The 10770-nt window shown below is 45.5% G+C and overlaps 1 protein-coding gene across 1 annotated transcript; it reads right to left on the bottom strand.

The window, feature by feature from the left end:
• Nucleotides 1-4510: 4510 nt before the first annotated feature.
• znf703 (zinc finger protein 703) lies at nt 4511-8094 on the bottom strand. Its single transcript, XM_056375283.1, has 2 exons — nt 7445-8094; nt 4511-6832 (listed from the first exon to the last, which is right to left on the bottom strand). The coding sequence occupies exons 1-2, from the start codon at nt 7709-7711 to the stop codon at nt 5324-5326; spliced, it is 1776 nt and encodes a 591-aa protein (XP_056231258.1). The 5' UTR covers nt 7712-8094; the 3' UTR covers nt 4511-5323.
• Nucleotides 8095-10770: the final 2676 nt, after the last annotated feature.

Genomic DNA, 10770 nt, shown 5'->3' with positions numbered 1-10770 from the left:
GGAAGGTAGGTTTATGGACTACGTCTTCGTTGACTGTGAAGGTCAAACCTAAATCAACGATAAACCACCTATTCGGCGGACGTAGTGTTTCCGCTTTGTTTCGCCAGCTGTGCCTGGCCTTGCCGTTGTGTCACAAAGTGCCACTCCTGTCACCTAGCAACCTTGACAACTTTTTGTTTTTTTAAGAGTTGTACCATTAGCTGTTGAATTGAGCCTAAACCCAGCACTTACATATTAAAGTGTAATCTTCAGGCTCTCTCAGTGTTTGCCGCCATGTTAATTTCATTACTGGTGCGCAATGAATCTTGGGATAGGTTCAGCCATAAGGATCCATCCGTTGCAGACTTCTTTGCCCAGGAAAAGAAGGCCGCATTTTCTACCCGCATTTGAAGAAGCCTTCCAAATGCAACAGCCAATCAGTTTTCAAATGCAGTGTCCGTAGGATGCGGCCCCTGAATTGGGACACAGATTTGACACGGGAGACCTCTGTTCATTTCCTGCTTTTGTGCCTAAACTTAACCAAACCATTACCTTTCCATAAGCTTAATTATTATTTTTACCATGACGATAAAGGTCTGGTATGCCACCACCAGTACAATGCACTTGTTTATTATTGTAACCATGATGATGGAAGTCCGGTACTATTTCCAGAGGCGCTCTTATGGGTCGTATCACAGGGTAAGGACAAATGACCTGTATGGTTGTTCAGGTTGGAGCACTTGCTGGTCAGTGCTGCTGCTCACCACAGGTATTTAAGATCTGTGCCACAGCTCAGCTTCAACCACAGAGAAGAAATCAGTCAGTGTTTTGTCGTTGGTTTGAACAAGCACTAAAATAACCACAGTAATTAGTTTTGAAGAACATGCTAACTATGATGAATAAATGAAAATAATTGTTAGCATCTAACTGCTATTTATGCTATTGTCTAGGTAAAAAAAAAATCCAGAAACCAACTAAATAATAAACCATTATGATGCAGAGTTACCCATTTAGAAATCCACTCTAGTGTCTTTGTTTTTTTTTAATAAGGTGTTAACATAATCTTTACAAGAAAAGCACAACCTGTTATCTATATGAACCTGGACATATATAAATATCTGTATCCCCCTGAATCTTTGCTTTATTCAGACACTGATCCATTAATGATTTCATCCTTCTGGCCAAGGGTATTGTTATCCACAGTCAGCAGGAAGCAACCGTTTGTTGTGACATTTGCAAGTGTCAAAAAAACAAATAGAACAAGTTTGACAGGGACCTTAACAAGGGAGTAAGGTTTTCATGACCAAGCAAACATTAATGTACTTGGAATTGTGGGAGGAAGTTGCTCCAACCAGCACGCAACCTGCTCAACAACCTGGAAGACTTTAATGTAGCTGTTATTGTTTTCACAGCGAGCGTTACAGCGTGCCTGACTGCAGACGTGAATGAGAGGGGAGTTGAAACAGGCATGTAAAAGAGTTAGTCACAGGGTTTATGTGGAGAAATAAAGCAGAGATTGTATGACAGGCCCTGATGAGGGATGTGTTCACGCCATCTGGGTTGCTTTAACACTGCGGTCACTGTTGGATGCCGAAGGCTCTGTATTGTGTCCTGATGTTAAACACAGAGGTGGTAGTCATGGAGTTGAGGTTAATGTTTTGTTCTAGAGACAGAGAGAGAGAGAGAGACTGATGATCTCTCTCCCTCTCTCTCTCTCTCTTTCTCTCTCCCCCCCTGTCCTAGCTGTCAGCAGCGATGGTGAGCCGGGGTAGAGCTGGCGTCTAATTGAAGAGCAGCTCCACACCCTGTCGTCATTAATCACCAGGCCTGTCAGCCGCTGCTCAGGACCTCACAGTGGCACTTTGCACCGTCTCTGCACTGACGCACAGAGGGGAAAATATTAGTCCCCTCCATCTCCACCTCCACTGATACTACTACTCTGATTTCTGCTATCGTTCTATTACTGCTGCGAGCATTACTGCGACAGACTTCCTCAAGACCGCCGCTATCTGTGTTTATGCAGTTACTGCTTCCTTAAAACTTTATGGCAAATAGTTTGATCGCTTTCTTTTGTACATTTTGTTTTTTTGCACGAGTTAAACTAAATGAGATATAACGTGTAAATTTGTAATTTCAAGTGGTGCTGCTAGGTGGATTTTGTTAAGGCAGGTTAGCTGTTTAGCCTTTATGCTATGCTAAGCTAACAGGCTGTAGCTTCATATTTAACAGAAAGATATGAGAGGAGGTATCTATCATCTCATCTAACTTTTGACAAGAAATTATAATATATATTATATATATTTGCCAAAATGTCAAACTATTCCTTTAAATCAATAATGTGGCAAATTAAGTTTTTGTACTTTGCTCCCTTAAGGAAGGAAAAAATAAATAGTTTAATAGTTTAAAGGAAAATGCCGCTTTCTGCTTTTTTTCTAGATATTATTTATTTCAATAAAACCCTTGAAAAAGGCAAAACAACACTGGAAAACAATACTGAAATATCTTTCTAATTATTTATAAATTATATAATATAATAATAATATACTATAATGATAAGTTACTTGGGGATACTTGGTATTTTTGCAGTGGAGCATCACTATCCAAACTAGAGTCAAAATGTGGCTTAAAATGTGAAGAAATGCTAAAGTTAAATCCTTCTTCATAAACTGATGATAACTTTAGTGTTTTTTATTCTGATTTTGAATTTTTTTTTTTTTTGTGTGACTAAAGTTAAATGTTAAAACTGGAAGCTTTTGCACCCCATTCTACAATAACATCAGCATTTTTTAGGCAAAATAACATTTGTGTCCCCACAGACCTGCAGATTTCAGCCTCATGTGTCACCCACCATGGACAAAGGATTGGGCCTGAATACACATGCTTACACACACACACACACGCACACACACACACACACACACACACAGCCTCACGCAGGCGACATAAATGGAGTGTGTGGGTGTTGACTCAGCTGCGAGAGTGTGTGTGTGTGTGGGGGTGGGGGGGGTGAGAAGATAGATGGAGGAGATTGATGAGCCCGGGGATGGGGAGAATAGTGAGGCATTTGATGAACGAGTGTAAACTGGCAGCAGTGGAATTAATTCCACCTCCCCGACAAGATTGAAAGTTCTCCCCTCTGCGTGACCTCTAGATTCAAGCCAACGTACCCAAATCTCTACCTACAGTTTGTCAAACAGCATCCCAACATCCACATTTCTGCATATCAAAAGCAAGATAACACTGAAGCTGTGCCGTTCTAGTGAGAGAGACGTACCTGACCTGCTACAGATTTCACTTGTACTTCACCAACACAACTTTAGGGGGCAACACAATCCAGTGTATCCCTTGTGGCACAACTCTGCAAGTTGCAAAGAAATATATTGCAAGAAATACATATGTGCAATGCAGCGTTAAAACCGGAATATCCTTGACCCAATTTGTCTCAACTACTTTTTAAACTCCATCATCAAAAAAGCAGCAACAAGAAAGTAATTCTGTCCTCGCTCAGAGAAGTGCGCGCATAGCTCCAGTTTCTAAAGAAGAAAAATAAGTGCTGTGTCCCAAAGAGCTACCCAGAGCGGTGATCAGGGCACCGTGACCTTGCTGGTGTGGCAGGGGCTGGATGTGGTTTGGGAGGGTCATCCATTTTGTTAATGGTCCTGTCAAGTGACACCTGTGCTCGCCTTTCCCCTGTCTGGAGTGCTAATGAACCGCAAGAGTAGAGGAGTCTGGGAGTCGGGGTCAATAGCCGCCTCGGAGACTACAGCCTCTTTGCTCTGTGCCACCTACACCCTGTCAGCCAAATAGAGTGGAGACACAGACACATTATCAGGGCCGAAACACTCTAATGGCACTGGTGCTGCTTTAAGATAGACCGACTCCTTCCTTTCGAATTAGTATCTAACAGTCGAGAACGCTGACTTCAGTAAACCACAGGGCAGCAGAGAGAAAATGGCTCTTCACATCAGGACGGAGGCCTCCATGTTTGTGGTTCCTGTAAGAGAGCCCGCTCTCCTCAGGGGAGGTGTCAGGACTTTGATGAATATTTCTCTATTAACCGCCTCCCATTGTCAGCTCTGGCCTTTGTGTTGCAGCCCAATCCATCAGACCGTGAGGAGATCCTGGGTCGACATCTCCCTCAGGTCATTATTGAAGTCCCAGTGACCCAGCGGCCACTCCACACAGCCATCCACTCTGCTGAGGAGGCTGTTTTCAGGTCTCACAAACAAGGATCAGCAATTAAAAGCTACACTCGCAACAACAAAAGCAATGAGGGTGATGGAGAGAGGAGGAGGAATGAAAGTCCTCAGAGACTAGCTAACAGGGCTAATGTGACCCAGCCTGCCCTCCTAGGGACAGCCCTGTCAACTGATATGAGCCATGAAATATTACACATAGCCACATATAGCGTGGCTGTAACAGCCATAATGATAGATAGGCCTAGATAAGTGCAGTGCAGCGGTCTGGCAGGATTTACTCCATCGTTTGTGACACAGGATGTTTCTATATATAGTAACGAGGAAAAAACAAGTCAAAATCATGTATCATTTATTTAACAAAATAAGACCTTTTCCTGTTGGTTGGATAGCACAGCCATCATCAGTTGTTTTTATTTATGTCATCTTATCTTATCGTTGTACCATTTGTATCAGTGACCCCAACCTGCTGACCCCAAGTAAGCTTGAAAAAATATTACATCTTTCCATATTTACAAATAAAAATAATGGCATTGTTCAAGATAATTCTCATGGACATGCAATTCTCCAGAATCTAAACGCACAGTGGAATATGAAGGAAAAAAAAACAAAAGCAGAGAGGAAAAGAGATAAAAAGAGGTCCCCAGTCCATCTTCATCGTGGTGCAAGATTTTTATTTTTAGAGTGTATGATAGGCATAATGGTACTATACTTAAATCATTCTTTTTCAGTTAGAATACTTAAGAACAATTTATTTGGACAGCAAAATTTTCCCCCCAGAGTTGAATACCAAGCGCTTGAGTAAAAAATAAATACAGACTTTCAGTTCCAGGAGACAGATATGAAGAAAAACAACAAAACAAAACAAAATCAAAACTGTTGAAATAATCCCACAATTTTCATCATTTCAAGCTCTGCTTCCCGCCATCTTTAATCACTAAAGTCTGTTCTGTGATGGAGGCAATCCATCACAGGCTGTTTTGCCTTTGGAGCGCCAGTCACAATACTGAGGCTAACAGGTGCTAGTCCTGGCAGGCGTGATGCCCTGCACTGATGATGACCCCAATCTCAAGAATCCATCTTCAGGGCTGCTCTGGAGTGTCCAAGCTGGTGCCTGCGATCTGTGGGCGTCAACACTATTTCAGATATCACTGGTATCCAAGGGCTGAGGCTGAGCCCAGTCTCTGACTGTAAAGGGCATAGGGGGAGTAATAGGCTGAGGAGGAGGGGAGGGATGGCATGGGAAGTCCTGGGGCTCCGGACAGGTGGGATTTGCTGTAGGGGTGATACCGGGCCAGGCCCAAACCAGGGGAGCCTCGGAGGGAGAAGGAGCTGGGCAGAGTACCTGGGCTGCTGTGTGGGGGCAGGTGGAGGTGGCAGGAGGCTGTCGATGAAACCGATGAAGGGTAGGCTGACAACAGCTTACTGTCCACCATCCCAGGCAGGGCTGTGTGGGTGCGCAAGTGGGCTAGAAGCTCCTCTGATGTGGCAAAACGCTTGTCACAGGGACCTCCGACAGATACCCAGTTACAGGCGTGGGGCAGCGGTTCATTGGGGAGCATGAAGCCGTAGGTGTAGAGGGGGTGGGAGAGGGAGGGGGTGGTGCTGGAGGACAAGGAGCTGGAGTGCAAGGAGTGGAGATGATGTGAAGGGTAAACCAGGGGGAAACCAGACTTGAGGGCTGAGGGGTCATGGACACAGGTGGAGCAGTTACTGCCACCCAGGTGGGGGGCATTGGGGTAAGTCAGACAGTACGGGTCCCGACATAAGCCCTGCATCAGAGACGGAGGTGAGGCCCCAGTGAGTGGGCTGGAGCTGGGGTGCTTCCCCGGAAGTCCTATCCCCAAACTAGACTTGGTAGGATCCAAACCATGAACAAACTGGGAGGGGTAGCCAGCATAGGCCCCCACAATAGAGCCGTGGTAGCCCATGGTAGCAGGAGGCAAGGGGAAGACAGAATGTCCTGGCTTGAAAGGGGAGACAGGGGCAATGTGCCCGGAGCCCAGGCCAGGCTGTGAAGGGGCCTGTGGGTCAGCCTTGCTCTCCGGCCGCGGGCTACTGGCAGAGCTGGCATTGCTGGAGTTGGCGCTGGCCCGTACGTGACTGGAGTTGGCTAACTGAGCCCCATCCATCCCTGATTTAGCTCCATCGGAGTCCTTTTTGCCAGCACTGTTGTTGTTAGCGTCCGAGCTGGCCTGCTCTGAGCTCCCAGGTTTGTTGTCCATGTGCGGGGCCTGGGAGTGTGGCGGGGGCTGTATGGAGGGGGAATGGCTTTGTCTGTGGGGCTGGCTCTGAGTGTGCAGTGGAGGAGAGCTGGACCTGGGTGACTGGGAATGGGGAGGAAAGGACGGACACGAAGCACTGCCACCACCGGAGCTCCCATTTGGCACCCTGAAAGCAGCTTTATCTGAAGGCCCCTTTGTCACTAGAACGTCTTTACGACAGTCGCCTGATGACTTGGAGTAAGGCTTGAAGCTGGATTTGTCCTCCAGGGACTGGTGCTGCTCTCCAGGCTTGGATGACCGGCTGGAGGACTCCTTGTCTCCCAGGCTGCCGGAGGAGAGAGAGGCCAACTTGGAAGAAGAGGGGGGGTCTGGTTTGCCAATTTGAGAGCAGGTCTGGGCCAGCAGAGCCAAAGGACTCTTCTTGGCATCCAGCTGAGGAGGAAAAACGAGAGCAAGAAGGTGAACAAACTGTTTGTTTTTTAAAGTTCATTCAATTTTTATTGACACTATTGCAGATATCACTATAACACTCAATAATGAAAGTGATTTTCTGACAGTATTTTTTCCTGTTCAAACAATGTCCAAATCTATAGTAGAAACATCAGTGAAGTCCACATCAGACCTTCTTTGTGTATTTATATCTGACATGAATAAAGGACGTGAGAAGATGCAAAGCTGAAGCCAAGTTTAAGGAAGAAAGAAAGAAAGAAAGAAAGACGGAAGAAATAAAAAAACCCACATAAAATTTTATGAAGGGAACATTTAATTATGTCACATCTATAAAATCCTATTATATAAGTAGAATTAAAAACAGTACAATAACCACAGTAATTTTTCATATCTAAAGTCTGGTATCTTGCAAAGTTGCCAATAAATCGCTGTGCGTAAAATGGCGCATATCCTGACATTTTGGTCAGAATAACTCCCATAGCAACCGACGCCATGTGTTTAATATTATCTGATTAACAGAGGAAGGTAAAATGTTACATCACACGATACGGACTGGACTTGGAGAAAATGTCATTTTTGTTTTTTTCCACTTACTTCAATACTGACTGGCGCGGATGTTAGAGGCTGGAGATACTCCGGGTGCAGCAAGTGGCCGCTGTGCGCCGTCAACATCTTTACGATCCGGATGGGAAGCCTTTTGGCCTGACGCGAGGGATCCGAGGGAGAAGAAGACGACGTGGGTGTGGAAACGGACGGTCTCTCCGCTCCTGTCCGGTATGGGAAGCCGCTGGCGTCGGCGGCGCTGCGCTCCGGGGACTGGCTGCGTAAAAGCGGTTCAGGTCCACCGGGGGGATCTCTCATCTGGATCGGGGGTAGAGGAGGGACGACGGCATGTAACGAGTGGACGCGGGTCTGAAATTCATTCACCAGCACGTTTCATGATGATAGATTCAATCGAAGAGAGTGCGGTAATCCAAAAGGGGCATGTGCGCAGTGCGCGTCCTCCGTGTCCGACCCAAACTGTCTCTAAAGACGAACAAATCGCCGAAATGTCATCCTTTATCGGGCCCTTCAATATCACCCTCTAATTATTCCTAAATATTCCTTCATCCAGTGTTGAAAAAGAGCAAAAAAACAAAGCACCAGAAGTAGTCACTGCTCATCGAAATACGGGGCAAGTGAAGGAATATCCCCGCAGAGGATGGTGTGTGTGTGAGTCAGTCCTCTGGTGTGCGTATCTCTCCCTCTGCAGCAGCCTCACAGTACCTCACTTCTTCCACATAGGCTACTAGCGACGTGAGGGGAGGGATTTCAAAGCGATGAGCCGCCGTCCAATCACAAGTGCCCGCATTCATAAGCAGGGGCGGGACAATGGTAGGAGGCGCGGCTTGTCTCCTGGCCTCACCCCTCATACTCATACCCAGGTTATAATGTATGTGAGGAAATCTGTGTCAGTGACCCCCATAAGTCACACACAAACTACACGTAAAAGATTTCAATTTTGTAACAGGTTTGACAGCGGTTTAAACAGGGACATCATTTTATTCACTGAGAGATAAAACACAATATTCCTGGTGAGGATCAACCTGGGAGCTAAATGAGTGTACAGTTTTCTAAGAAATGTTTCTTGTAAACAGCTGCATTTAATTCTAAATAATAACCTGCTGTCTTTGGACATTTCTGGTATGTTAATGGCTTTATTGTATTATATCAGCAGCAAACTGCCACTGCTACTGGACTTAATTCAATTTTTCCAGCATAAAGCAAATTCACATGATTCAGTTTTTATGTATTTGTGCTGTAACAGTAAATGACATCTTTAGTTTTTGCATTTAAAGTCACACACTCCAAAAACAACATCAACATTATGTTTTATCTTTACATTTGCATCCATACGACTTTAAAAGTTTTCTCTCAGAGTGTACAGTACTTCCTCCTTGGTTGCCACATTCATAACTTTATTTCATTCTCCAAAACAACAACAGGCTGTGTTTCATGGGGATTTCCGCCTCTCCATGTAATCTGATCGCTTGCCTTGAACTACCTGATCCATAATTCAACACTTTTCTAAGAAGCCTGTTTAAATTGGTGTCACAGATCATTGATCAGGAGCTTAAGAAAACCAGACAAGGCTTTTTTTTTTTTCCTTCTGAGGTTTAATAGGTAAACTTGTTTGACATTTCACAACACAGGCGGCTCTTATCAGACTGTACCGCCATCAGCCTGTTCCTTGATTGTAATGGCTGCCAGCGTTTATCTGCAGCTGAGAGGAAAGGCGGCGTGATGAGGATGAAGTCACTTCAGCCTCACTCAACAGAGTCACTGTTTGACCTGTCATCATTAGGCTTAGCCGTCACTCATCACCCACGCACTGCCACTCACGCTCCAGTGACCTGCAGAGATCCAAGAATATGTGAACGCAAATGTGCACGCCGCTGTGCTAAGTGCAGCACAATCTTCTTTTGAATCCTTGTCTGTTTGTTTAAAACTGTCTGTCGCCACCTCGGGCCGAGACACATAAACAGGTGACGCATAACAACTGCTTTCTCGCCGTGAGATTTAAAGGTAGCGCTGAGAGCTTAAAGGGAATCTCAAACATTTTTTTTTTTTTTTTACAGCGCAGACTGCCAGTTAAGATTTGAGGTTTCCGATTGTGCTCTTGTTTATCACACAGTCATCCACTTGTTAAAAGGGTGAGTGGGTAAGTCGCTGCAGTGTGGGTGGGGTTGCATAAGGAAGGGGGGCGTTTAAAAGAAGACCAAAGAGGAGGGCACTGGGAAAAGCCAGACAAAGGCAGCGAGAGAATGAAACAAGGGAGGGCTCAAACAACAGGGAGCAGCTCCTTTCATGTGTCCCCTTGATGTAGGCTGGTAACAGCTGTTTTGGCGTGTCGATGACTGATGGCTGTTTCCTGTTGTGGATATTTTAAGGGGACAGCTTTCCCGTTAAAGAGGCTTCTCAGCATGTCCAGGTCCCGCTGGCCCTCGGGGCATTTCCATGCCTTTCCATGGCTGTATCAAAGCAGTGGGTTTGGCTGGAACAGCAGCCAAACAAAACCCCCAGGATGGGGCTGATAGGGGCTGAGGAGGAGTGAGGAGGAGCAGACCCCACATGCCCCTGTGATCCTGTGATTTATAGAGCCGCTGAGGCCTGTAATAGACGCCATAGCTCTGTGGCGGGGCCTAATTCATCCCCGTGTTGAAAAGCTGCTGTTTGCCTGACTCCAGAGTAAATATATAACGCTGACATTAGGCAGCTGACTTTTTCAAACCTGGCTCAAGCAAATCCTCATCTGCTCGTTTGTCTTTTGCTCCATGTTTGGAAGTGCTGAGGCATTTTGCGGTGCACACTGGGATTAGTGTTGTGTAGATGCTCCGTGTGATTGTTTAATGAGGGGCTGACATTCATGTGAGCTCATAAGAGTCTCGTTTTTTTTTCTTCTTTTCTTTTTCTTTTCAAGTTATTATACTTTTACAGGCCTTCACTGGTGTCAGCCAGTCTTTGACAAGGTCTGGCTGTGTGCAGTACTGTACAAAGAGAAGGAGAGAGAAATGATAAAAGCGCCAGAGAGGCAGAGGAGGGAAAACGAGTGTAAATAACTCCTATTTAATTATCTGTGACTGACTTATGGGGTGTGTGGAATGGCAATAGAGGCCTGAGGCTGGGGCTCTGCTCTACCCCTAGTGTGTTCTCCAGCAGTAATAAAACCAAGGGAAAAAAGTGGATTAAGACAGTTTCATGGGGTGTAGCAGACATGGCATTTAGACCAAACACTTAAAAAGAGCCTCGCAGGCAACATTCCAGCCAGGACATAATGTTGAAACAAGGATTTCCTTGAGCTGAAAGGTCCACAAACAATATCTACACAGTGTACTTAATGTATTCACACTTCCTCGTTTATCTTTCTGTGGTTGCTTCTC

The sequence above is a fragment of the Seriola aureovittata genome, chromosome 5 (assembly GCF_021018895.1).
Source record: "Seriola aureovittata isolate HTS-2021-v1 ecotype China chromosome 5, ASM2101889v1, whole genome shotgun sequence".
Lineage (NCBI taxonomy): Eukaryota > Metazoa > Chordata > Actinopteri > Carangiformes > Carangidae > Seriola > Seriola aureovittata.
The sequence above is the reverse complement of the archived record's forward strand: the minus strand, read 5'-3'. Positions and strand labels throughout refer to the sequence as shown.

Excerpts from the sequence above, each read along its gene's own strand:
- znf703 (XM_056375283.1), bottom strand. The coding sequence starts at position 7,711 with ATGAGAGATCCCCCCGGTGGACCTGAACCGCTTTTACGCAGCCAGTCC. Across the intron at positions 6,833-7,444 it reads CCGCGCCAGTCAGTATTGAA|CTGGATGCCAAGAAGAGTCC; the intron begins GTAAGTGGAAAA and ends TTTCCTCCTCAG.